This window comes from Anser anser (genome assembly GCF_964211835.1).
Source record: "Anser anser genome assembly, chromosome: Z".
Lineage (NCBI taxonomy): Eukaryota > Metazoa > Chordata > Aves > Anseriformes > Anatidae > Anser > Anser anser.
This window is the reverse complement of record NC_139723.1, coordinates 66,391,954-66,419,941: the sequence shown is the minus strand read 5'-3', so window position 1 is coordinate 66,419,941 and position 27,988 is coordinate 66,391,954. Positions and strand designations below refer to the sequence as shown.

At 37.9% G+C, this 27,988-nt stretch overlaps 1 protein-coding gene across 7 annotated transcripts in view; it reads left to right on the top strand.

Annotated features, from left to right (window-relative positions):
• Positions 1-27,988, top strand: part of IPO11 (importin 11) — a 108,949-nt gene that overhangs the window by 16,971 nt on the left and 63,990 nt on the right. For all 7 annotated transcript variants that reach the window (XM_083817378.1, XM_083817379.1, XM_083817381.1 and 4 more), the window contains 13 exons: positions 5,286-5,358; positions 8,931-9,134; positions 14,031-14,163; positions 15,097-15,155; positions 16,003-16,051; positions 19,081-19,151; positions 20,805-20,997; positions 21,809-21,961; positions 22,197-22,240; positions 23,095-23,185; positions 24,613-24,660; positions 25,227-25,332; positions 27,235-27,361. In XM_083817378.1, the coding sequence (XP_083673504.1) occupies positions 5,286-5,358; positions 8,931-9,134; positions 14,031-14,163; positions 15,097-15,155; positions 16,003-16,051; positions 19,081-19,151; positions 20,805-20,997; positions 21,809-21,961; positions 22,197-22,240; positions 23,095-23,185; positions 24,613-24,660; positions 25,227-25,332; positions 27,235-27,361 (1,351 nt within the window). The remainder of the gene's footprint in view (positions 1-5,285; positions 5,359-8,930; positions 9,135-14,030; positions 14,164-15,096; positions 15,156-16,002; positions 16,052-19,080; positions 19,152-20,804; positions 20,998-21,808; positions 21,962-22,196; positions 22,241-23,094; positions 23,186-24,612; positions 24,661-25,226; positions 25,333-27,234; positions 27,362-27,988) is intronic.

The window sequence follows — 27,988 nt, the reverse complement described above, 5'->3', positions numbered from 1 at the left end:
TAAATGACCTCTTCATGTAGCTTTAATTCATTAGTAAAACAGCTAAAGAAGGATTCTTTTAGACTGCTAGTCTTGAATATTTATATACTTGTGGAGAATCTTGAATCTCTAAACTTTCACAACCAGTAAAATGCCTCTGTTGTACAAGTGTACTGAAGTTAGTTTTCTTTCAATATAGCAGGACTAGTTTTACCCTACTTCTCTGCATTTGTGGTTTCACAACTGCTAGTACTACAAGGCAGGAAAATATATATTAAGTTGAGATCATGAATTCTTTGGAGAGTACAGTGGTTGAGTGTTTTATTGTAATAAAATACACAGTTACAGAAGGGTGAATACAAACTATTTTTTTAAAAGAAAGTGAACCTTCTGAAATATTTTGCTTTTAGCACACATTCACCACTGCTATTTATCCTACTCATGCTACTCATTCTTTACCTGCCTTAAACTAAAATCAGCATTTTTGGGTGAGAGTATATTTAGAGATGGGCATTTGAATGTCCTTTCGCCTATTTTTCTCAGGCAGTTTTCCAGATTGCTGCAGGAAGGAGTCTAGGATTGTAATGGCCTGTTTTCAGGCACAATTTTGTCTATCTTTTGGAAGTGTTACCAGCTTCCTCATTTTACAATTTTGCACATTTTTGGCTTCTTTAGAAAAGAATTCTTTAATCTGAATGGTATTAAGAGTTCATTTTCCTGAAAATACTTTTGATTTCACAGAGAATTTATATTAATTCCTGTCTTCTGTGGACTTAATTCTTTGATTTGATTACTGTGGTAGCAACTTGTGTAATATTTTTGTTTTAACACTAATTATAAGTATCTTCAGATTCATATTTCTGGTTTATGAACTAGTTGGAAAAAGATCAAAAACTTTGAAACTGCAAACTGTGGAAGAGTACAACATAGAGTTTAAAATTGTTCTGCAGAAGATCTTAATTTTTTGTTTGTGATTCAGCGCTGAGGTGAAACAGTTTGTTGAATAACATGCATTCTTCCTAATTTCTGGTTTGCCTACAACTTCACTATGGAGTTGTGGGTTTTTCTTGCAATATAATAAAGGATGAAGATGGTTTTCAGCCGTTATGTCTCAACTCTGCAGTAGGTGAATATGTAGCTGGGGTTCCAGTGTCCAGCAGATGTCACTGTTGGATTAGCTAAATGGTAAATTCTTCCATCCTCCTGTGAGCGGCCTGAGACTACTTTACTTGTACAAATCACATAAAAATGCGCTATACCACTTGAATCCTAATTAGTTTCTTAAATTCTTATACTTAGTATTTGCCAGCTTTGCTTGTCATAAGCTTTTGTATTTGAGGAGTTCATCCTCATGAGTCCTTTTTTCCTTTTTTTCTTTCAAATTACTTTTGAAAATAAGGCTTATTATGCAGTTATAAGTCACCAATGAAACAATGAATGGCCCACCCTTGTGTACAATACTTAGTGATATGTCTTTGATTTGGGAAATAGTACATATTTGTGCAAAGGAGGGTAAAAAGTAAAAATAACAGAATTGCTGCGAATGTTTGATCTTAGGGTAAATACTACTTTTTTGTATTTTGAGATGAATATTTAATACTTGCCTAGATTAGTGTAGATTAGTTTTGTTTTAGGGAGCTTTAGGTATAATTTTAAATCTTGCTGTGTAGAAAGTGTGGGTTAGTATCATAGACTGGCAACTGAGATCAGACAACAGGAAGTGGTAGTGTTAGTGTGTTTAATCTCTGATTCTAGCTACTAGACTTCATTTGAGATGTGATAATTGAATGCATGCATCTAAATCATTGTGATGCGAGGTAAAATTTTCCTAAATAACCTTGATTGATGTATGCAAGAAACAGATTTCTAGCTATCATCAGTAAATAAAAGAGCATTTATTTTTCCTGACTATATAATCAAATACCAACAAGGCATTTCGGAAAGCAGTTTTTCCTGTCCAGAAATTAAAAGGAGTTATGTGGCTCATATGAAGCCCAAAGCAGTAGGGGAGTGATACGATATTTTGTAACATGAACTCATAAACTGATAAAGAGGTCACTTAAAGAAGTATAAAGGTAGCTTAAAGCTTTACTTGAATGAAAATTGACCTTTATGGCTTACAGTTTGTCCTTCTTACTTGTCTTCCTTGCATTTTGTAGAATCATAGAGTCACAGAATGGTTTGGGTTGGAAGGGACCTTAAAGACAACCCAGTTCCAACCCCCTGCCATGGACAGGGATGCCTCCCACCAGACCAGGTTGCCCAGAGCCCCATCCAGCCTGTCTTTGAACACTTGCAGGGATGGGGCATCCACACCTTCTCTGGGCAACTTGTGCAAGTGCTTCACCATGTTCATAGTAAAAAATTTCTTCCCAATGTATGATCTAAATCTACCCTATTCAAGTTTGGAGCTGTTACTGCTTGTCCTGTCACTACATGCCCTTGTAAGAAGTACATTTTCAACATTCCTGTAGGCCCCCTTTAGGTACTGGAAGGCTGCTTTAAGGTGTCCCTGGAGCCTTCTCTTCTCCAGGCTGAACACCCCCAACTCGCTCAGCCTATCACAGAATCATCTAGGTTGGAAGAGACCTCCAAGATCACCGAGTCCAACCTCTGACCTAACACTAACAAGTCCTCCACTAAACCATATCACTAAGCTCTACATCTAAACGTCTCTTAAAGACCTCCAGGGATGGTGAATCAACCACTTCCCTGGGTAGCCCATTACAATGCCTAACAACCCTTTCAGTAAAGAAGTTCTTCATAATACCTAACCTAAACCTCCCCTGGCGCAGCTTTAGCCAATTCCCCCTCATCCTGTCACCAGGCACGTGGGAGAACAGACCAGCCTCCTTTAAGGTACCTGTAGGGTTCGATAAGGTCGCCCCTGAGCCTCCTCTTCTCCAGGCTGAACAATCCCAGCTCCCCCAGCCGCTCCTCGTAAGACTTGTTCTCCAGACCCCTCACCAGCTTCGTTGCCCTTCTCTGGACTCGCTTGAGCACCTCCATGTCCTTCTTGTAGTGAGGGGCCCCTCACTGGAGTGGTGCTCCAGCCCCTTGATCGTCTTTGTGGCCTTCCTCTGGGCTTGCTCCAACAGCTCCACGTCCTTCTCATGTTTGGGGCCCCAGAGCTGAATGCAGCACTCCAGGTGGGGTCTCACAAGAGCAGAGCAGAGGGGGAGAATCACCTCCCTCATCCTGCTAGCCACAGTTTTGATGCAGCACAGAAAGCCATCTCTATCCTGGGCTGCAAACACACATTGTCAGCTCATGTTTAGCTTCTCATTAAGCAAAACCCCCAGGTCCTTCCCCTGAGGGCTGCTCTCAATCCATTCTCTGCCTAGCCCATGCTTAGGGTTGCCCTGGCAGAGTTGCAGGATTTTGCACTTGGCCTTGTAGTTGCATGAGGTTGCTGCATGCAGGCCTTGAACTGCATGAGGTTCATATGGGCCCACCTCTCAAGCCTTAGCATACTTTCTAGGAGGGTCACCTCCTTTTCCATCAGCTCCTTATTTACCATGTGCCTTAGCATAGTTTGCAGGAGGATGTGCTTCATGATGTTGCCTGGCACAGAGGTGAGGTTGATGGGCCTGTAGTTTTCCAGGTGCAAGACTTCATACTCAGTGTTGTTGAACTACACGAGGTTCACACAGTCCCACTTCTCAAACCTGTCAAGGTTCCTCTGTATGGCATCTGTATCTGGCATCAGATCAACTGCACCACATAGCTTGGTGCCATTGTAAAACTTGGTGAGGGTGCACTCAATCCTAATCAAGTCAATGTTGCTGACAAAGATGTTAAATAAGACCAGTCCCAATACTGACCCCTGAGGAACACCACTCGTCACTGGTCTCCACCTGGACACTGAACCATTCACTGCAACTTTTTGAATGCGGCCACCCAGCCAATTCCTTCTTGGAGTGGTCCATCTGTCAAATCCAATTTGGAGACAAGGATGTTGTGTGGGACAGTGTCAAATGCTTTGCATGAGTCCAGGCAGAGGATGTCAGTTGCTCTTCCCCTATCTACCAAAGCTGTACCCCCATTGTAGAAGGCCAGCAAATGTGTCAGGCACATGTGCCCTTAGTGAAGCTATGGTGGCTGTCACCAGTCACCTCCTTATTTTCCATGTGCCTTAGTGTAGTTTGCAGGGGGATGTGTTCCATGATGTTGCCTGGCATAGGGGTGAGACTGACTGGCCTCTAGTTCCCTGGGTTGTCTTTTTTTCCCTTAAAAAAAAAAAAAAGGCATTACGTTTTCCCTCTTCCAATCGGTGGGAACTACACTGGACTGCCACGACTTCTCAAACGTGATTGAGAGTGGCTTAGCAACTTCATCCACGGGTTCCTTTAGGTCCTTTGGTTACATTTCATCAGGTCCCATGAACTTGTGCACCTCATTCTCCCTGTCCCTTCCTTTGCCTTCTGTGACTTGGGTGTTGTGCCTAGAGCACTTCCTGGTGCAGATTGAGGCAAAAAAGTCATTGAGTACCTCAGCCTTCCTCATTTCACGTGTAACCAGGTCTCCCGTTTCCTTCTTGAGAGCACCCATGTTTTCCCTAGCCTTCCTTTTATCAGTGATGTACTTGTAGAAGTCCTTCTTGTTGCCCTTGACCTCCCTGGCCATATTCAATTCTACCTGGGCTTTAACTGTCCTAACTTGACCCCTGGCTGCTCAGACAATGTCTCTGTGTTCCTTCCTGGTTACTTGTCCACCCTTTGTAAGCAATATAACTTTCTTCCTTTAGTACTTTCTTAGTTCAGTAAGTTGAAAAGGATTATTGCTTTTGTATCTGATTGCCTTATTCTTAGCACCTTTTTGTCCTGATCCACTAGCGTATATGGGCCAGGTCATGCTGCAGTCATAATTGTCATAGTAATAACTGTATAATAACTCTTTAATAACAACCAGTTCATACTTTATATAGCTTTTTTCCTTAATATAGCTGTGTACCCTACTGTATGTGTGAACTTTGTCTTTTGCTTCTTGGGTTTGCAGAGGTCACAATAAAACCTGATTTCAAAGGGCTTCATAAGTACTTGGTTGTTTCACTGTTCCCTCTCTTTTCAAATACCTTGAGATAGCAGAATTACAGTGGATGTGCTCTTGATAGTTTATCAAGCTGAAATACATGAGTTTCAAGAACATGGTGTTTAAAAGTAATCTTTAGCATTTGTGTAACTGAATTTGACTGAATAATGATCAGCTTCTGTGTCCATTAATAGTGACAAAGTAATTCTAAGTATAAACTAGTAGTTGGGTTTTGTTGAAAATGAAATGATATTCTAATAATTGTATTCTTACAGTGCTCTTTCTGAAGAAGAAAAAACTACGTTGCGTGCTGGACTTATTGCCAACTTTAATGAGCCAGTGAACCAGGTTGGTGGTGAATGACTCATTATTACTGTCCTAGCAAATGCTTGTATTGGTGTATAATTTGGTTTCTTTATTTACAAAGTGTACGAGAATAATAATGAAGTTGACAAGTTGCAATTTATGTGTTGCCTCTCAGAATGTTTTTCTATATATGATAATTCAATGTGGTCTCTTTCTTGTTTTGTTTTGCTTTTTTGTTTAGTTTGTTCTTTGTTGCAGTGACAGGTCATGTTGCCCCTTACTGTTATGCAGCTGCTTGGTGAAATGATTCAGGGAATGGGTGTAGCTCAAAAATAACCCTCTCCCTACTCCTGCTCCTTTGTGCCTTACTTTTTACAGATGTATCTGTTCTCTCCGTTTGATCTGCCTCCCAGTATAGCCATACACGGAAGTGTGGTGGCGTTGGTGTAGCAGGAATGAGCTGTTGAAAAAGCTGCTGCATAAACCTGCCTAAGCAGTATTGCTGTCACATGTCTAATCACAGCATTAATTAATTTAAATAAGCATGATAAAGATTCAGTATGATGGTGTCTTGTCTTACATAATTTAAAGTGACTAATATTAAGCTACTGTTTGGATTAGAATAAGGATTTATTGTTAAATTGAGTTAAGAGCTAATGCTAAGGGTTCAAAATAGGCATAGATGAATCAGTCTTCCTTCTACTACAGCATTCTTGCTCACAGATTGACATTCTGAAAGGAAGTTATTAGCTAATATTTTAAGTTATGTTTTAAAGAATTTGGAAGACAAAACATAGATATGATCTGCAAAAGGTAAAACTTAAACAGAAAAGGTATAGGAAACAAGCTTTCATTCTGCAAACAGTTCAGTTTTTAGCTTCTCTTAAATTCCTTCATGGGATTACTGCTATTTATAGGATTACAGCAATATATCAAAGGGTAATTTATGCTTTGTAGAAGTCACTTGTGCAGTGATGATTTTGAGTAGAATTTAGTTTTTATTTCAAATATATTTTTTAAATGCCAGTAGGCATAGGAATTGTTAATTTTTCATGTAAATACCATTTCAGTGTAAAAGTATGACCAAATATTACTTATTTTTCAACCAAAACAAACTATGAAGTGTTTCATGCTGGACCATTATGTGTGCATCATTTATGCAATTGCTAGGTAGCGCAGAGTTTAGCATATATTTCATTTTAAAGTGACTGCATGATATTCATGTTTCTAAAAAATGTTAAATGCATTGTATCTAAAAAATTGCAACTTTATCAATAAGTTCTCCCATTAGTATTTAGTCAGTTTATCTGCAAACAGAGTAGTATATCTTACAGTTGCAAATTCTACTGCTGATGAACAGTTAGGCAATTTAAGACTGTAGTTGGATGCGGAGACTTGAACCTTTTAAACTGACATTTATAAGAATATGGATTTATGTATTTATCTGTCTGTATGACAATGTCGGGATTCAAGATGCGGAGGGGTTTATTTTGTGCCAGCATTGTGATCCTGAGTGTTTGCCCAGACAGTTGTTGATATATTGAAATGTATTTATAGAGACTTTATTGATGCTTATTCAAAGCATGCAGCATGGTTCATGAACCACAGATAAACCACACAGAATTTTGTGCTATGTATCCTGCACATTGTTTGCTAACATGCTTTGATGTTAAGGTTCTTGGGGCGTGCATAGTTGGCAGTTGTAGGAAGGTATTTCAGTCCATTTCCCGTTCTTCCCTATCACCCAAACTGTTCTATAGGCATCTTGATGTTTCCTTTCAGAGGCAATGTTCATTTAGTCCCCACTCTGATAAGCCTGAAATTTGGTATCTTGTGTTCTTCATGAGTGCCATTTTTTTAGTCACAGATACTTCATAACAGTTCCTTGTGCTTTCTGCATCATTAAAAGCAGGAAAATTATAACCATTTTATGTATAAAAATGAAAACAAAAACAACAAAAAAGTACCTCAAAATATAAGAATTAGACATGGTATTATGATGACTTCCTCTGACTTCCAGGTGAGGGGGAGAAGAAAAACAGAACATATGATGGGAGCATAATTTCCATGCCCTCTGATGATATTTACCATATAGAAGGAACAGTGAAATAAAATGCTCATTGAAATCTGACATTAGATTTTTTTCTACTTAAATAGCCAATACCTCAAGACAAAAGTACTCTTAGCGTCCCTGTAGAAGTTCCTTGTGTTATATCTGGAAAAGAGTTTATTTGCTCCCTCCTGGCAATCAACATCACTTGATCCAAGAGTAAATAAACCTCCTGGTTCTTCTTTGCAAACTTTGACATCAGCTTTCTGAAGAAAGCTCCCTTATCAAGCAGGCAGCAGTGAATATTGTAGAGAGTTTTGTGGAGGTGGTCAGACTTCGTATTTAACAGCTAAGGAAGCGGTAAAGGAAGGAGGGCATGGTTGTTACCTCTTATGCCCTTAAGTTGCTGGAACTACCTTTGATAACATCAGAAGGTAACTGCTAGTGTGGTGGTGGTTGTAAGGGTGGGAACAACGGCTTCATTAAGGTTATCTGATGAAGGGCCTTTTCAGTGTGAAGGAGATAACAGACAGAGCCTGATTGATGAGGGCTGACAGACAATGCCACACACTAAGAGTCTGCTGCCACTAACTGGTGGGCAATTAAGGAACTCCAGGCATGGCTCTGAAGAGAATCAACCTGGACTTTGTAAGGGATTAGAACTGGGAAAGAACAACATCATGAGGTTTGGGGTTATTTGGGATGAGAGTATGTGAAACTACGCAAAGTTTATTAAGAAATGTTTAGGGGGAGAAGTAAAGTGGGGAATAGGCAGGAAGGTGTATAGGAGGGGCCAGCCCTGTAAACCACAGCTGGTCAATACCCTTGTCTGAACAAGTGCTGTGCCTGATCTCTACAGTCTGTCCTATCTTCAGGTTAAATCCCTTCTTGGATATCTTTTGGTGTAATCTCACTCTCTTGCATGTGTGCACTGCAAGGGATAGGTACCAGCTAATAGTGAAACTGGTGTGTTTGGTGCTAGCAACTGAAGTTGGAGGGTGCAGGTGTCCCTGGCCTGTGCTATGAGGATCTGGAGCAGGTGAGAGCTATTTGGATGGGACTGTTGGTCGCAGGACTAGGTGCCAGTAGCTGGAGGGAAGGAAAGTCTCTGTCTAAAAGTTAAAAATCGCACCCAGGGATAGCAGAAATAAGGGTGATTGGTATTCAGAATTCTATGGTATATTTTTTTTGGTAGGAAGTGGTAGAAAAGATGATTAACTAAAAAGTGTTTCCCAAGTATCTGATTCTTCATTAACATGATTTCTATAACAAATGACTTCAGTGATCTTTATGTAAAATTTAAACAGTTTAGTGAGCTCAACATTTTATGTAATATTTAATCATAAAATTGAAGTACAGTTTTCTTCCACTTTATTTGTGTTCTGCAAACTTTGAAATAGCTTAAGGGGAAGAAAACAACACAAACTCTGTCAATCTGTACTAACTTATTTTTAATTCAGGTTTTATTTGGCTGTTGAATTCTGCAGTGTCTGTTTTCTAAATGATTTTTGACATTGTGGTACCTGTATTTATTTATTGTTTTTCTTTTTTTTTTTTTTTTCAGATAGCAACTCAGATCTCTGTGCTAATAGCTAAAGTTGCCAGGGTGGACTGCCCGAGGCAATGGCCAGAACTGATACCCACTCTTCTGGAATCTGTGAAAGTCCAAGATGATCTTCGACAACACAGAGCATTACTTACCTTTTATCATGTTACAAAGACTCTGGCATCCAAACGGCTCGCTGCAGATAGGAAGCTTTTCTATGATGTAAGTAATGTGATGCAGTATTGTAGTGTATAGGCAAACAGCTTGTCTTACATGATTGCTGCTTCCCTGTGTTTAGCTGGCACTGAATTAATGGCAGGTATGTTGACTTTTGTGTCTGTATTTGAAGCAGAAAAACTCTTACTTTGGTGGTTATATGTACAATATGAAATATTTGAAAGTCAATTTCTTTATGAAATGTTTTTGAGATTTTTATTAACTTTGTATGTGACAAATATTTTTATAATGTGACTCATGTTTATGACTTGGGTGTTTTTTATAACAACTTGTGTTAAGAAGCAGAGTTTGATCTGCAACACAATCTGTGCAAATCAGCCTTTTGTTATCAGGCCCTAAAGCAGATGTTGTATATAACTTGCAGTGTTTTTGGAAGACTGCTCTGGATTCATAACTCAATAGTTTAAACAGTGCCAAATTTTAGACTTCCAGAACTCAATATTTTATCCTTCATTATTAGTGGAAGTGTGTTCATGATGACAGGGCTTTTATCAGATCAACTTCTTTCTCCAGGTTAATTAAAAGATAAGACATGAATGAAAATGCCAAATCTTGTCTCATCCAGCTTGTAATCTCCATTGTAAGAGTCCACTGATTAGAACACAGGTTTGTCTTTGGCTGAATCTCCAGTCCAGTTTGGAGTTAGGCAATGATACAGTACAGATAACTGAATTTAGTGAGCTAAACATCTTTTCCAAGCATGTTGCATTTGAAGTTTCAAAATTTTATTTCATTTCTTGATTTAAAAAAAAAAAAAGCTTATCACACAGGTATTGAAGAATGCTTCTGAAGGTTTACTTACTTATCTATGTAGAAATAATTTGTCTGGTTGTGAGATCATCAAGGTGAAATGAAGTCAGCAGGAGTTTGAGGGACTGAAGGCTGATTCCTGTAATAGGACAGGACTGAGATGATAAGTTTTTGTGAGGGGTTTGTGTGTGGAGAAACAGTTTTTCCTCCCTCAGACATATATAGGTACGGATGAATATAATCCCTATATAGGAAATATTTGTATTTAAATTTTGCAATCTGTTAGACTATTATACACGACTTGAGTACTTGTACAATACAGATTTTGGTAGATTCAGTTCTTTATTCGAAAGTAATAAAGAGCAAGATAATTACTTGTTTTCTAGTGTTCTCATAAAATAAGCAGCTGTGAATGTTGCTGATGCTTATGGAGATAGAAAAAAAATAAAAGCCCAACCTCAAAGCGCCATCTACGTAAATAGTCAAATCTCAGTACAGGGGCAGAAAGGAATTCATAGGTCATAAGGTGTAGTAGTATTTTTAAAGTTGTCTTGTCCAACAGTACCTTTGCTGTTTTTCAGCCATTTCACAAGATTCAAAAAGAGCTCAGTTACCTTCAATCATATTTCACTTGTTTCCAGCAAGCTCATTAAGTTTGTATGAACCTTCTTCCTTGTGGAATACCGTTTTTCCAGCACTACAGTTTCTTTATGTATTCTTTGGTTTGTAGAGAAAGAAAATTTCAGGTGTGAAGAAAAGCCATATAACAATTTTTTTTTAAGATTTATAGGGCATTTCATATCCAAAATACAATTGAAATTTCCTAACATTTAAGCACAGTCTAAGTCTTTACATTTAAATGTTTGCTGGTTTTTAGCTTTTGGGTAAATTCAATACCTAGAGTTCTTCTATCATCTGATTTGAAATTAACAGAAATATTAGTGTGTTCATTTTCACTGTGAAGAGAAATAAACAGCTCTGAACTCTGTATGTGCATAGTTTTTTAACCTTATGTGGAAGAAGGAGATTTTTTGAGCATCTGGTACTATGGTATTCATATTTTATGATTTTTTTTAACAGCAGCAAAACTGGTCAACTTTGCAGTTTGCTTCTTCTGTCTCCTGGTAAAGGGAATTCACATTCTTTGAGTGGCAGGTGATTTCTCTTGGACAGGTTATTATTTCTCATAATAAATAAGAGCCATTCTAAACATTTGTACAGCTTCTGAGTGTCTGTACTTCAGAACTTCTGTATCTTTTGAAACGAGGACAATGTTTGTTATCCTAATTCTTACTTTTGAGTATCGATCATCTGGACGAGCTACATGGCTGTATTGGAAAAGATACTGTGAATTGTTGCAAATCAGTGAAAACATCAGTTACTTTTTTTTTTCCAGTTTCTTACAGTTTTTGGGCCTTCTCCAGCTTGGCCTTGAACACCTCCAGGGATGGGGCATCCAGAGCTTCTCTGGGCAGCCTGTGCTACTGCCTCACCTCCCTCTGAGTGAGAAGAATTTCCTCCTAACATCTATAGTCGAAATCTTTCCTCTTTCAGTTTAAAAACATTCCTTCTTGTCCTATCATTATTTGCCTGAGCAAAAAGTCACTCTCCATCTTTTTTTATAAGCCCCCTTTAAGTAATGAAAAGCTGCAATGAGGTCTCCTTGAAGCCTTCTCTTCTTCAGGCTGAACAGCCCCAGCTCTCTCAACCTGTCTTCATAGGAGGTGCTCCAGCCCTCTGATCATCGTTGTGGCCCTCCTCTGGACTCACTTTAACAGCTCCACATCCTTGTGCTGGGGACCTCAGACCCAGATGCAGGACTCCAAGTGGGGCCTCACAAGAAAAGAGCAGAAGGGCACAATCCCCTCCCTCCACCTGCTGGCCACTCCTCTGTTGATGCAGCCCAGCATGCAGTTGGCCATCTGTGCTGCAAATGCACATTGCCAGCTTATGCTGAGCTCTTTGTCCACCAGAACCACCAGGTCTGTCTCTGCAGGGCTGCTCTCAGCATGTCTGTACTTATGTCTGGAATTGCCCCAGCCCAGGGGCAATGTCGCTGTCACCAGCGCACCTTGCACTTGGACTTGTTGAATCTCATAAGGATCACTTGGGCTCACTTCTCCAGCCTTTCCAGGTTCCTTTGGATGGCATCTCTTTCTTCTGTTACATCCATTTCACCACTCAGCTTGCTGAGAGCACACTCGATCCCACTCATTATAATGTTGATAAAGGTACTAAACAGCACCGGTCCCAAGACAGACCCTTTAGGGACACCACTCATCACCGGCCTCCAGCAGGACATAGAGCCATTGACCACCACTCTCCGTCTGTGTCCATCAAGCTGATTCCTTGTCTACTGAATGGTCCACCTTTCAAATCCATCTCTCTCCAATTTGGAGATCAGGATTTCATGTGGGACCATGTCAAAGACCTTACAGAAGTCCAGGTTGATATTGGTCGATCTTCCCGTGTCAACTAATGCAGTCACATTGCTATAGAAGGCCACCAGATCAGTCATGCACAATTCGCCCTTGGTGAAGCCATGTTCTCAGATCACCTCCTTGTCTTGCCTGTACCTTGACATTGCTTTCAGGAGGATCTGTTCCATGATCTTCCCAGGCACAGAGCTGAGACTCATTGGCCTCTAGTTCCCCAGGTCTTCCTTTCTACTCTTCTAAAAATGGGAGTGATGTTTCCCCTTTTCCAGTTGTCAGTGTCTTCACCTGACTGCCAGGACTTTTCAGCTATGATCGAGAGACTTGGCATCTCCATCAGCCAGTTCCCTCAGGACCCTGGGATGCAAGGTATCAGGCCCTATAGGCTTGTATCTGTTCAGTTTCACCAGGTGGTCACAAAGCTGCTCTTCACTTACAGTGGGAGGCACTTTGCTCCCCCAGCCCCTGCCCAGAGTTTCAGGGACGTGAGAGATGTGGGAAGCCTGACTGGCAGTGAAGGCTGAGGCAAAGAAGTTGCTGGGTACTTCAGTCTTCTCCATATCCATTGTCACCAGTCCTCCCTTCTCATTTATCAGAGGGGGTACAGTCTCCTAGGCCTTTCTTTTCTGGCCGATGTACATATAGAATCCCTTCTTGTTATTCTTTGCATCCCTTGCCAAGCTCAGTTCCATCCATGCCTTGTCTTTCTTGATCCCATCCCTGCACACCCAGACAGCATCCCTGTGCTCTCCCCAGGCCATGTGTCCCTGCTTCCACTGCCTGTGCATTTCCTTCTTGTGCCTCAGTCTGACCAGCAGGTCAGCCACCCTGGTTTCCTTGCCATCCCTTCTTGCTTTCTTATGCATTTATGATGATCTTGCATATTTGTTTTTCAGCTTGGGTCCCTTACTACTACCACTATCACACTTTGTCTGCTTTATTGACTAAAAGAATTTAAATTAGCCCTAGCCCCATGACTAGGTCTCTAGGTACTGCAGTAATGCAAATTACAATTGCCATTTGAATGACTTCAGATGTTAAAAGTATGTGGTGGGTCTTCCTATTGGATGGTATATATATTTGTGGTTCTCTTACTCCCCCTTATTGTTAATAAAGCAATTACTATTTTGAAAACCATCAAGCATTCTATATTTTAAATGATTCGAGGTGAATCCAGGGTTTGCAGATATCATGGTAATAAGTTTCAGTGTAAGCATCGTTCAGTACTTTTTTGCTTAGATATATGCATGTAACTGCTACCTGTTTTCCCAGTGTAAGCTGATTCAGACGTTACCTATGGTGTAAGACAAGTAGTTTAAATCTTGTGAGAGAGAAGGCAATGAGAACAGCTGGAATTTTTTGAAGCTTCGTACTCTGTTTTAGACCTATGGCTAGAGTTAGTGAAAATCAGATAAGAAAGGAGGCCTAGATAGTTAGCTTTAAAGCGATAGTCATAGAACAAGTAGTCAGGGAAGCAGATGAGTCTATCATAACATACTCAAATTAAGACAAGAAATTTTTCTGGAAAATAGTTTTGAGTCAGTAAAACTTAGTACAACAAAGGAATGAGTGAAACACTGTTGCTTATATTATACAAGAAGATGGATTAAGTAATATAATAGTCTCAACTGCCATTTAAAATTTATGAATATATTTTAATACATTCAGGAAATCAAATATTGTTGGTCTTTTGCAGCTTGCATCTGGTATTTATAGCTTTGCGTGTTCCTTGTGGAATCATCATACAGATACGTTCCTACAACAAGCTTGTAGAGGGGATGAAGCTGCCGCTACAAATTCCTTAGAAAGGACCTTGTTATCATTGAAAGGTAATAATACAGAATAATTATTTAATACAAGTAATGAAATAAGTTTCTTTACACCAGATGATAAACAGTTCTCTGGTAAAGAGTCCTAACATCTGATAAAGCCATGCCTGTTGGGAAAGCCAGTAGTCTTGGCTTCTTTTTACCTGTGCCTTTAGCAAAGCAGAATAAGAATGGTGCACTCAGAAGGGGAAGAAAGTACCTTTGTTCCTCAGAACGCACCATTCTGATATGCATGTGGTAAGGAGTCTTAAGTCTTGGAGGTGGGAAAGTGGAAGGCATGACAGGACACATTTTTGCGTGTGTTGTAGTGTAGACTTGCATCTGTCTGTCTTACTTTAGGTGCTTAACTGAAGAATCTGAGCTGTGAATTTGTTTTGTTAAGTTCATCTCATGGTCAGTTAAGAGGTAGCTTTATCGGTCAGTTTAGATTTTAGGTTGCTGCTCAGGTACTTAATGGTGGAATGATCGCATATCCTTACTGTACTTTGCTGCATTGAGGAATTAAAATATTTTTGTGTGGTGCCTGCAGTGTGGTTGATATCAGTCCTGAATTAGTTCAGAAGTTGTGGCGTATGGCTTCTTTGGGTTACTGGCAGTAACAAACCTGAGAAAATTAAAAAGATGGCATATGCATCCTAGCTTGGCCCTTTTCATTTACAGAACCCCCCCTGTAGAGGGTGAATATTTACAGTGTTTGCAGAATTCTTTACAATTCAGTAATTCTTAGTGTTCTTTTCATTGGTTTTCACGTAATGTACAGAATTTTAAATTATTTCAAGAGATTATATTCATGTTAGGTATGGTTGAGGTGTCCGAAGGCCCAAAATTAATGTATTTTTTAAATTTGGAAATTGGAAGAAATGCACAGCAACTAATCATGGTCTGAAATCTGAACATGAGAAATATCTACACAAGTAACTTCTTTTTTCCTAGTGCTTCGTAAACTAACAGTCCATGGATTTGTAGAACCTCATCGAAGTGCAGAGGTGATGGTAAGTAATATGTATTTGTTTCTAATTTAAAAATCTTTTGTCAATATTTCAGGTGTTACAGCAATGTTTAAAGATGGCTGAAAGACACATTTTTGTTTTGTAAAGGAAATTCAAGTAATATTCTCTCAAAGTTGCCCCCTCAAAGTTAAGGATCATCAGACCCTAGGTAGATCCTAGACACTGTGACATCAATGGCAAGATGTCTTTGGGGAAAGGAAAAAACAAACCTTAAAAAGTGTCCATCCAGTTTGTGTCATGTGATAATAGCATCTCTCTCTCTACTGGTAGATTCCATGTGTACTCTTCCCCCATCATTTGAAAGGATGTTTTCATTTAACGATGAATGTAATGATGTATTTATCCATGATAGAATTTTTCTGATTATGAGATGAAAGCCTGCGGTATGCAGCCCATCTAGGGCAAAAACAACAACAAAATGAAACCCAAATCTCTCCTTCACACCCAAACACTTTTTACTTTGCTGAAAAAGTTGGGTACCTAACAGCTTCATCCTAAACTGTGAAGTAGAGAACAGTTATACCTGCCATATTATATGCTGAGTTCAAAAGGAAAGATTGTAAAGCGTAAGTCTGTATTTACAGACTCCTGTTTCTATTGGAGATATTGTGCTATTTGTGTGGTGCTAACAAAGATCTTCTATGCAGTATGCTAGCTAGCTAATTACTTGTTTCATGATGAAATTGCTTGTCCATTAAAATTAATTACTTACTTAAAAGTGATCCTGTGATGTCTGAGCTGTTAACATTATGTTTGACTCCTCTTTCTTTTCATAATACAGTGCAAAATGAACTTAATCTTTAGACACACATACTCTTATATTTTTCAGGGTTTTCTACATGCAGTGTTTGAACGGCTAAAACAATTTCTGGAGTGTAGTAAGTATCTTAATCTTTCCTTGTGTTGGTTAAATATTAGAAATTGGATGAGAGAGTAATACAGTTCTATCAAAATCTTTTTATATAAATGCAGAGTTATTTTAAGCGGTGCTGAGACTGCACAGGAAAGACTTAAATAACATTGTTTTTGCTTTTGTATTAAAAGACTAAAATCCCACCAAAATCATACCTGGTGTTATATTGCCTATTTTGGGGAGAAAAGTGTCTTAAGCCATGGAGTGACAAAGTATGCATATTCAAATATGTAGATACCACAGAAATACACATCATCTTGAATTTTCTTTTTGTTTTTCATATTTCCTTGAGTCTGCTATATATTTTGGTAACTGTCAAACGGAAAATAATTACCACATTCAGCTATATGTACTTTATGCCTGGCAGAATAGTAGTCTTAGGCAGACAACCACGGGTTAACACAGTCAACAGAAGTATAAGCATAACTGGCAAGTGTTACTGCTTTTGTAGGGAAGTTACCTGAAGCAGGTAAAAAAAAATGCTCAGTGGAATTGCATCTCAACACACTGTTCTCCTCACTTGCAGTAGGTGTGCAAAGCCATTCATTCATTTAATTCACCCATAGTGCAAACCATTCCTTAATTTGAAGCTTGTCAGGCCACTCTTTTAGGATTCAACAAATTTCTTTCCAGTGTTTGACATCTGAGCTGAATAGAAATAATTTTTCGATACAAATGAAAGTAGTTGACTTGGGAACTTGTACTTAGGTGAGAAGTGCTGATTTGGACTCTGAACCTTGTTTATAGGAAAGTTTACTGAAACTTCCACTCTGTGCAATGCCAAAATATTTTTTTTTTTGGTCTTCTATAATACAGTCTTCTCTGCATGCAACTGCCCATTCTGCTGTGCTGTAATCATGCTCTTTCTGCCCCTTCTTTCATTTTTGGCTAGATAGTCTTCTGGCATAAATTGAATGACTTTTAAGGCAATCCCATCTTGATGCTTGACAGTTGTCATAGGATTCAAATGTCCTATGATAAGAAATGAGCTGAAGCTTACTATTGACATTTTGGTTTCTATAGAATCACAGAATGGTTTGGGTTGGAAGGGACCTTAAAGATCATCTAATTCCACCCCGCTGCCATGGGCAGGGACACCTCCCACCGGACCAGGTTGCTCAAAGCCCCATCCAGCCTATCCTTGAACACTTGCAGGGATGGGGCATCCACACCTTCTCTGGGCAACCTGTGCCAGTGCTTCACCACCCTCTGAATAAAGAATTTCTTCCTAATATCAAATCTAAAGCTACCTTCTTAGAGCCATTCCCCCTTGTCCTATCACTCCACTCACTCCCTGACAAAGAGTCCCTCCTCAACTTTCCTGTAGGCCCCCTTCAGGCACTGGAAGTCTGCTATAAGGTCTCCTTGGAGCCTTCTCTTCTTCAAGCTGAACGACCCTAACTCCCTCAGCCTGTCCTCACAGGAGGGGTGCTCCAGCCCTCTGTTCATCCTCATGGCCCTCCTCTGGACTTGATCCAACAGCTCCATGTCCTTGTGCTGGGAGCTCCGGAGTGCTCATGGTAGGGTCTCACGAGAGCAGAGCAGAGGTCCAGAATCACCTCCCTTATCCTGCTGGCCATGCTTCTTTTGATGCAACCCAGGATACGGTTGGCTTTCTGGGCTGCAAGCGCAGGTTACCAGCTTATGTCAAGCTTCTTGTCCAGCAAAACCCCCTAGGTCCTTCTTCTCAGGGTTGCTGTCAATCCGTTGTCCACCCAGTGTGTATTTGTGCTTAGGATTGCCCTGGCCCAGATGCAGGACCTTACATTTGGCCACGTTGAATTTCTTGAGGTTTGCGCAGGCCCACCTCTGAAGCCTGTCCATGTGCCTCTGGATGGCATCCCTTCCCTCCAGTGTGCTGACTGCACCACACAGCTTGGTGTCATCGGCAAACTTGGTGAGGGTGCACTCATTCTCACTGTCTGTGTCACTGCCAAAGATGTTAAATAGTGCTGGTCCCAATACTGACCCTTGAGTAACACTACTCATTACTGATCTCTGCTTGGACAGTGAGCCATTGACTGCAGCCCTTTGAGTGCAACCATCTAAGACTTAGTCACCTAGTGGTCCATCTGTCAAATCCATGTCTCTCCAATTTAGAGACAAGAATATTGTGTGGGACAGTGCCAAATGCTTTGCACAAGTCCAGATAGATGATGTCAGTTGCTCTTCCCCTGTCTACCAATTCTGTAACCCCGTCATAGAAGACCAGATTTCTCAGGCATGACATGCCCTTAGTGAAGCCACGGTGGATATCACCAGTCACCTCATTTTCCATGTGCCTTAGCATGGTTTGCAGGAGAATGTGTTCCATGTTGTTGCCTGGCACAGAGGTGAGACTGACTGGCCTGTAGTCCTTATCAGTAAGCTGTTTTTCAAAAGCACACACCACTAACTATAATGAAACTAGAATCTACTTCAGTTATATCATCTTCTTTGCTTGTATGCTGTCAGTACGGCTGTCTTTATTTTTTCTATTTTCTTATAAAAACTTTTATCTTTGTTTTCTGAATTCAGACTGTTTTCCGGTGTCCATAACCTTTTTTTTTTTTATGATGGGTTTTCTAGTAAAGCACATACATACATATGTAATAAGGATATACCATAGTTTTCTTATGAGGGCATTTTAAGCTTTTCAGTACGCTCTTGCTAGCATTTTGCTAATCTATGCTAGCGTTTTGCTTGCATTATTTTGACTGTCTTCTATGATTGAGTGGTGTGTAATGATGTCCCGACTGTTTTATTCAGATCAGTTATAGTGACTTTCACTGCAGCTGAGAGAAATGGTTAAAGATTATTTTTTTGCAATACTCATTACCTTCAATTTATGACTTTGAATTTATTCTGCCGTAGAACTTTTTTTTCTGGCTGCTATAACCCCTGAACTGCAGATAAAACAAGTTGTTCACCAGTATTAACTTTTTAAGATTTAGTTATCCAGAAAGAAAAGGGGAGTCTGAAAAAATGATAGTTGTTAAATATCTGATTTACCAGGTAGAAGTATAAGAGCAGAAAACGTATGCAGAGATCGTCTAGAAAAGACTATAATTCTGTTCACTAAAGTGGTAAGTAAATTCTCCATACAGTTACTGAATAGATTTGAGCAGTGCAGTCCCCAGTCCCCAATATGTATGTTCCTTAAAACCAGTAGGTTTCAGATCTTTTAAAGAAAAAGAAGGTACTGCAACTTGGAACTTCTTTGCTATAAAATAGCCTTTATTTTATTTTATTTTTTTCAGAAATGTATTTGTATATTCATGCTGACATAAATCACAGGAGCAAAGAATCAATTTCCTTAATGCAAATAGAATGGCATTCTATAAGTAAATTATTAACTAGTCTTTTGTTTAAAAAATAAAAAATCATGGTCTTTATTAGAAATCATGAGGTTTTTCATCCAGTTAAGTACTTCTGTATATACTTAGATTGCTATTTCTCAGGCACTGTTAGTTCTATTGAATCTCTGGCCAGTTCGGATTTACTGAAAGAAAATTAACAAAAATAACCCTTCTCTTTCTCACTTTTACAGTCTTTGACTTTTGTATTATATAGTACATTTTGAGTTTTCAGCTAATTCTGTGCAACCATTAATTGTGTTATCAGAAGGTAATTTTAGCATTGACATTTGCTCTGCCTTTAATAGGTATAAAACCTAATGACTTCCCATTGTTTGCAAATTATATTTTGGGACAATGGTTCTAATTTAAATGTTCAGCATAATTATAATAGGTGGGAGGCACATGTAGCTATCAGCAAATTGAACTGAAGGTACTCTACCCAACATTCTTAGTCTTTATCATAGTACTTCTTCTTCTGAACTAATAAGTCTTCTTTTGAACTAATAAGCAGAGTATGGGGGCACATCTTTTTTTTTTCTTCATAGATCTGGAGAGAAAATACACTTTATTCATAGATAATCTACCATCTATAGAAACTAAGATGCAAGAATTTAGCTTTAGGTGTTTTTCCAAGTAGTAGAGATCAGGAAGTTGTAAGCACATTCTAGATCACGAGTTAGAAGAACTACGGTGAAGAAGCAAGTGCTTGTTCTGCGGTGTGGGGTGTGTGGGGAAAAAAGAATTAAAACATCTTACCCTTGCACCTCCTATCTTTCTTATGTCCCGTGTGTTTAATGATGAGAATGTCAGTAGCATCTGGTATGTCTTATGAACAGGTAGCAAGTATCTGTAGTGATCAATTTAAATATTTTTCCTTATGGTCTGTGTACATTGGAATTGCTTTTCGTGATACAGTATAGGATGTCTGGAAATTGGCAATAATTTGCTGTATGTTTATGGTCCAGTGAAAATACGGAGGGTTGCCTCTCCTTAGTAGTTACCCAGTTGGAGGCTGGAATTTGTTTTTAAACAACATGAAATATAAATGCTGCTCTAGAAGTACATGTGGAAAGCAATGTGCTAAAATGTTGACGGCTTTAATTGTAGTGGATGTGTTTTACATATTGTGTTGCTATCAAGTTGGTCAAGTTGAAAACAGGTATTGTTCCTTAAACTTTTAACAAAAGATAATTTTGAATGTGAATCAATAATTTAGTGGAGAAACTAGTGCTTCATTAAGCATTGATACTGATCTTTTCCTAATTTCCTCCTTTCAATTTTATTTTCTATAATTTTATGTAAATAGTTTTATGAAAGCATTTAATGTAAGACTTGCACAAAAAATTGATTTTTTTGATCTTCTACTTGCTTAATTTCTAGCTTTTGGACTTCCTGGATCAACATCCTTTTTCATTTACATCTTTAATTCAGAGGTCATTGGAGTTCGCTGTAAGCTATGTTTTCACAGAGGCTGGTGAAGGAGTTGTATTTGAGCGCTTTATTGTACAGTGCATGAATCTCATCAAGATGATTGTAAAAAATTATGCTTATAAGCCATCAAAATATATTGAAGGTACTGCTATTTACTAAATATATTTTTATATTTTGTGAAAAAAATTTTGCGAGTTGTTAGTGAACTCGAGTCGTACTTTTGAAGCACTTAATGCATCAAAACTTAGTAATATATGCCTCTGTCTCTATACAGGTAATTCTTGTATTGATGGTTAAAGTGTTGATATATATGGACATGGATTTGCCAAACATATACAGTGTTTGTGTTGGTTGTATAGCATGCAGTATTTGTTTTTATTGCTACTTTCTATAACCACTGTTAATTCCTTAAAACAAAAACAAACAAACAATGTCATCCTAGTTGTTTTTAAGATTATATTTGGATAAACTTTTTGAATAGATATAAATGAAACTTTCTTTGAATTCTGTGTTTTTAAATTAATTTCTTCAGTAATGTGATATGTGTGTGTGTATGTATGTGTGTGTATATATATATATATAAAACAACAGTAAAACAGTGTTTTTCACTTAAGTAGTAGCTGTAAAACTTGGTAAATATTTTGTGAAGCACTATTGACTGAAAGGCCATCTAATTGTAGTGTTTGAGAACTCTACTAAAATTAAATTATAGAATCACAGAATGGTTTGGGTTTGAAGGGACCTTAAAGATCATCTAATTCCAACCCCCTGCCATGGATGCCTCCCACCGGACCAGGTTGCCCAAAGTCCCATCCAGCCTGTCCTTGAGCACCTCCAGGGATGGGGCATCCACAGCTTCTCTGGGCAGCCTGTGCCAGGGCCTCACCACACGTATACTGAAGAATTTCCTCACTATTTAATTGTAATCTGAAATTTTATGCGTTTCATTTCAGATAGCAGTCCTGAAACTCTTGAAGCACATAAAATAAAGACGGCATTTTTCACATATCCAACACTAATGGAGATATGTAGGAGATTAGTCACTCACTATTTTCTGCTGACAGAGGAAGAATTAACAATGTGGGAAGAGGACCCAGAAGGCTTCAGTAAGAAACTTGTATAGTTGGCCACAATTTATTTAGATACGGGTATAATATATATACCTCCTACAATATTGGTTTACTTTTTGCAGTCTTGTTAAACCTCCAGAGGGAGTGTATGTCTGTGTTTTCCATAATGTGAGAGCTTTCTCAGTTGTCCATGATACTCACATTTAAATACTAAACTTTGTTTGAACCATAGTTGAAATAATGCTTTCTCCTTTTCTTTGTGAAATAACAGCTGTAGAAGAGACAGGAGGAGATTCTTGGAAGTACAGTCTCAGAGTAAGTATTTCACTTTGAAATAAAACATTGTACATCTCTGCATGCACTTCTTAATAGTCTTGTAACCAGGAGAGATGATAGGTGGTAAAAAGATAAGCTCATGTTTTTCAGAAAAAAATCTTTAGTTAGAGAAATTTCATTCAAATTAATGTAAATGAACTTCATTTGTTTATCAATGGTTAAACTTTCTGAAATTTATTGGAAACTATGCGCTTCATATTCTAGAACGGAGGAAAAGGAGTTTGCTTCAGCATTTTGTATTGTGTAGGATCTGGTGGTTATTGAAGAGAAATTCTCTTCTTTAAACTGATAACTGATGTTATCACTAATGACTTTTTTAGTATACATGATGAATGAAGTTTCAGATGCATCTGTACCTTTCAGATCAGATCAAAACTGTTCTTTTGGAGTGAATCTCCCAATTATCCATGCTGTGCTTTGCTTTGCAAGATCTCAAAGCATATTCGCTGGGTTACGTTCAGATTAAAACTAAAATAACATTGAATATCTAATGTGTTCCAAAATGCAAGTATAGCTCTGCATTCAGTCCAAATGACTGAACTAATCCAAAAGGAAACTGTGAAATACCTACAGTGTGGTCACTAGCTTCTGAGTTATCTGTGGCACTCCACAGATGCAGTCTTGTACCACAGAGCTCGCTAATATTGTTTCATATTATATACTGTATAATATGAAATGGTATTTCATATAAAACTAATTTGTCTACAGAAGGTTACATTTTAAATTATGGCTTTCGGTGTAAGGTATTCGGCACTTAAAAAAATGCAGCAAAAAATACATTTTAATTGCCATTGTCTTGATTCTGAAAGTTTTTTTTTGTTTTAAATTTTCAGCCGTGTACAGAAGTTCTTTTTATTGATATTTTCCATGAGTACAATCAGACTCTTACCCCTGTGCTTTTAGAAATGGTTCACAGTCTGCAAGGTAAGTTGTTTGAAACATACAGGAACTGTAAAATGTAGTGTTTTTTGTTTTTTATAAACTGTTTTATCAACTTTTATCAAATATTAAACAAATTTACCTTGTGATAGCTAGTGCTACATAGCACGTTCATTTTGTATTCTATTTGAAAGAATTTGTTAATACATTAACATTTTTAAACTTGCCATAAAAAATACAATGTGTATGTAGGAAGAGGAAATCCTAAGGATTCTTTCCTTTTCAATGTGACTTTTAGATGACTGACAAAGATAGAAGCATTTCTGCTTCTGTGAGGTTCCAGGCTTTCTTGAGAATGGTGAAGTTTAATGAAGTCTGTAGATTGGTTTTCACTGGGAACTTTCTATTCAAATGTTGCGAGACAGTTTATGTTGATTTTGCCATGTCTATGCAAGAATCAGGGGGAAAAAAAAAAAACATTTAAATAGAAAGCTCAAGTTATGCTGTTGTTTTGGAGGGTCTAGAGGACTTTCCAGCTCTGTACAATCTACTTAGTCTTAAAATCTTAGTCTTTTTCTGTATGAAACAGAAGCCTTTGCAGGCTGAGAAGTTATTCTTTTTTTGCTCCCAAGCTGAAGTTTACAGTGGCCATAGAAGATAACAAGTAGTAACTGGCACTTTTTCTCTATCATTTTGGCTTAGGTTTTGTTTCTCCAGGTTGCATCGTATGTGACTTACTATAATGTTTTGTATTTGAACTTAACCGGAATGGCTGAGTACATCCTATTAAATAGAAACCATGCTCAGAAAATGAATGTTTATTTCTGACTTCACATCCAGAACCTCTTAGTATACATAAGTTTCTGGATGGTTTGCTGTGCTTTGATACTGGGAATAGCAGAAGATTTCTTATAGAAGGGTTAAGTTATTTTGTTTTCCAAGAATTATGGAAGATACTACTTTTATGCTATCAGATACTCATACTTTTTTTTTCTCTGAAGACCCCAAGTACCAATTTCTGGATATTTTCAATTTGAGACTTAAAGTACAAGATGGTATTAAGAGTTCATTAATTTTCAAGACTTGAGAAAATTTTTACTTTGGCATTCTAAGCACACATGCATAAACATATAAAGTATATCAGAACTAAGTCAGGGTAGTAACTGTTTACAATGTCTACCACATTGTCTTCAATCTGCTCATTAAACTGCAATTTCTGACTTGCATATTGTCATGAAATGTAATTCTGATCTGAGGAAGCAAGTCAAAAAAAGGTTGTGAAAGCAGATTAGATTTCAGTATACTCACTGAAAAAGGTATCAAAGCTTAAACACTGAATTGTAAGTAAAAATAGTGATGTAGTCCTAATTTAGAGCATAGTTAGTTGAAGTGTAAGCTCTTTGTTTAAGAAAGCATCTTGCTTGCATTCTTTGTTTTAGTTATGCTTTTTTCTTTAACTTTTTGTCTTGTAGGAACTACGAACATGGAAGATACGAGTGCTATACTGATTAAAGATGCTGGTAAATTAAATTTTACTTTACCTTTGAAGGAACAGAGCTGCTATTGTGTATGTGCTTGACTTCTTAAACATTATATGAAGCATATGCAAGATGTATTTTTTAAGACATTTGGAAAGTAGGATCTAAGTCCTATTTTTCCTTGCGCTCGATGTCAGTGTTAACTTTTAGAGATACTCGTGTAAATATATGGTATTTTTTTCAGCTTTTTAACAAGCCCTTAGACAATGTCCTTTACTGTCCTATTTTTCCCTCTCTGCAAGTAAATGAATTGCAATGCTGTCATGGCTATATTCTATCTATTTTATAGATAGGGATATTTTTTGGCAAAAGAATTGTCTGAGGCCTCTAATTAAACCACTCTTGATATTAGAATGAGATCTTCGTTGTTCTTATTGCTTTTAACCGTTTTCAGGAGTGTTTAAGTTCTATTTAAGTTATATGCATTGCTTTTGTTTGTTGCACTTACACTAGCAAAAGTGTTTTTAGTCTTAAATTAGTGTGATTATTTAGAATTAAAAATAAAACATTAAACCAAACAATAAGCATGACTTTATTGTTTTCCCCAGTGTATAATGCGGTTGGACTGGCTGCTTATGAGCTATTTGATAGTGTGGATTTTGATCAGTGGTTTAAAAACCAGCTACTAGCAGAACTGCAGGTTTCTCATAACAGGTAAACACCTTGGTTTGGTATGTATTCCTTATTGAAACATGAATTATTGATACAGATCTGGTAAGGTAGAAGATCTGATAATTGCAGAACTGAGAAATGCTTGTTATTTAAAACACATCCACTAAATGAACAGAGGCATGAAATATGAATAGGTAAACAGTCACAGATGTGACAATGTTTGTGAAACTTATATTTTGTTAATGTTTGTTAGTGTGGTGGCTACTTCCCACGATCTGTAAAGATACTATCACTCTGTCCTCTTGAAGCTCTTTGACTTCACTAAACTTTCTCAGGACAGCCACATTTTCTTATTTGAAGGAAATTACGTAGGCCTCTTGACTTCCCAGAAGCCTTTAGGCAGCAAAGCCCTGAAATCTGTGGAAGTGATATCTGTGAAACTGTAGCTTGGCCAAGATGGTGACTTGTTCTTCGGTACTAGTACAAGCCTTCTGTAGCACTCTTCAGTTAGTTTGGCCAGCAATAAAATAGGGAAGTAAGGGCAAATTTGAATTATGTTTAAAAAGTGTGAATGATTACAGTCTGGTTCTGTGTGAAGAGTGTTCCATAGTTTGTCTGCCAAGGGTTTTGCATCCCACCAAAGTCCTCTTCACTTGGCTGGCCTTCATGTGAGTACCTGTCTTTAGTGTCTCTCTTAAGGTATTTTGACAGATATTTTTTGGTACCTCAGAGTAGAGATGGACAACTCTGACTAGGAAGACAGTGTTCCTCCTATTTCCTCAGGCTGTCACCCTTCCCTTGGGGGAAGAACGCTAAATCCTTTTCTACTGCTATCCTCATTAGGTGAATTCCAAATCACCCTTTGACTCAGAATATGTCTTACTGTGCTCTTCAAAGTCAGTGGTAGTGACCCTAATGTCCTTTGAAACAACTAGCTATTTTTTCTTCTCTATTTGAAATTCAGATAACAGTTGAGTCTGGTGAAATGAAATATGAACTAATTTGTATGCTAATGCCCTTAAGAGCTGGTATAAGTTGTAAATGACTTTCCATAAAGAGCTGCTATTTGACTTTTTTATTTGTAAATGGCAGTTATAAACATTTTTTTACAAATACAGTTAAATTTCATGTACAGTGGAAGATCCTGCTAACCTTAAGAAAGTTAAGTACTTGTCATTACAGTATACTTCTTTTCTAATTATTTACTTTAACTGTGTCCCCGATGCTTTATTTTTTTTATTTTCCTCATTAGTCTCTTTTTTTTTAATATCACAAATTCATTCTGTTATCTGCCAGTGGCCAAGTACTGTAATGGTTATGCTAAATGTCAGAAAAATGGGAAAAAATTAGAGATCCTGTATATATGATTATTCCTTTGCTGTAATGCTGCCCCAACACCAATCTGTAAAGCTGCCGTGGTATTGGCAGCATATTCTGATTTTGGCATATTTATGGTGGTATATGTATGCAGTCTACCCATATATCATAAGCAAAAACTGACAAAAAATCTTCCACAGGTGATATAGTTGTATTTATAGTAAGAAAGACACCTAATCATACCATTTGGTTGGCATTTGTGATATCCTGGGATGAAATTCCTGTGGAGGCAGGAGCTTGCAGTAGTTATTGCTGTGTTATGCGCAAAATAAACTGTGTTTCTGACATCTTCAAGATTCATTTAGGAAGAGTTGTGTGGTTTTTTTGGTTGTTTGTTTGTTTTCAGACATGAATTTGTTTCCCAAGCCTTCTGGTGAAGAATTTTGATTTGGAAAAAAAAAATTCTACATTAAATTTCTGGAAAGGTGGTCTTGACGAAATTTTTTAATACTTGTCTTGCAGAATATTGTTTTTGTATTGATTGTTAGATTTCTTTTTCATCAAAGTAATTTAGAACAGCAAGCATAATGAATGAATGAGTATGATATTTTTTCCCCTCTTTTAAAGGTATAAACCAATACGTCGACGAGTAATCTGGCTGATTGGACAGTGGATTTCAGTTAAATTCAAATCAGACTTGAGGCCTATGTTGTATGAGGCAATTCGTAACTTGCTTCAAGACCAAGACCTAGTGGTAAATATAAGAAATATTTTGGGTTACACATTTTCTATAAACACAGGTGAAACATGCATACTGTACCTTATATAAACCTTGGAAACTCAATAACATCACACTTCAAAGTCTGTTGTGTTGTGCAGAAAATAATCTGTTGGGAAGTTTTGAGGGAGTCTGTGGATATAGTGGAAAACAAGTTCACAGGCACGAAACCAACCTTTAAGATGTCCACTAGGTGATGAATCTGGGAAAATGAATGGCAAGAGCAACCATCTGTTTTTGTAACAAAGTTGTGAGGAATCTTGAGATAGATCATTTATTAACTCAGGAACACTTTGTATAGATAAAACAAGAATATTCTGTGATACAGTCTATCTGGTATACAATATTATTTAAGCATCAACATAGCTATTGTCTGCTGACAGATTGTGATAAATGTCATTGGTTGCTAATCTGAGCACAACTCTGTGGTTTCAATCAACAATTTCAGTTTACCAGCAGGTGAAGTTAAGTTGAGAAGCTGTATTAGTGTTTTTTATTTTGAACAGACCTAGCATCTACCCAACAAACAAAACGAAAAAACAAACGAGACTGCCAAAACCTAGCTAGTTTGTTAAATATTACTAACTGGCAATCTAACAGTTA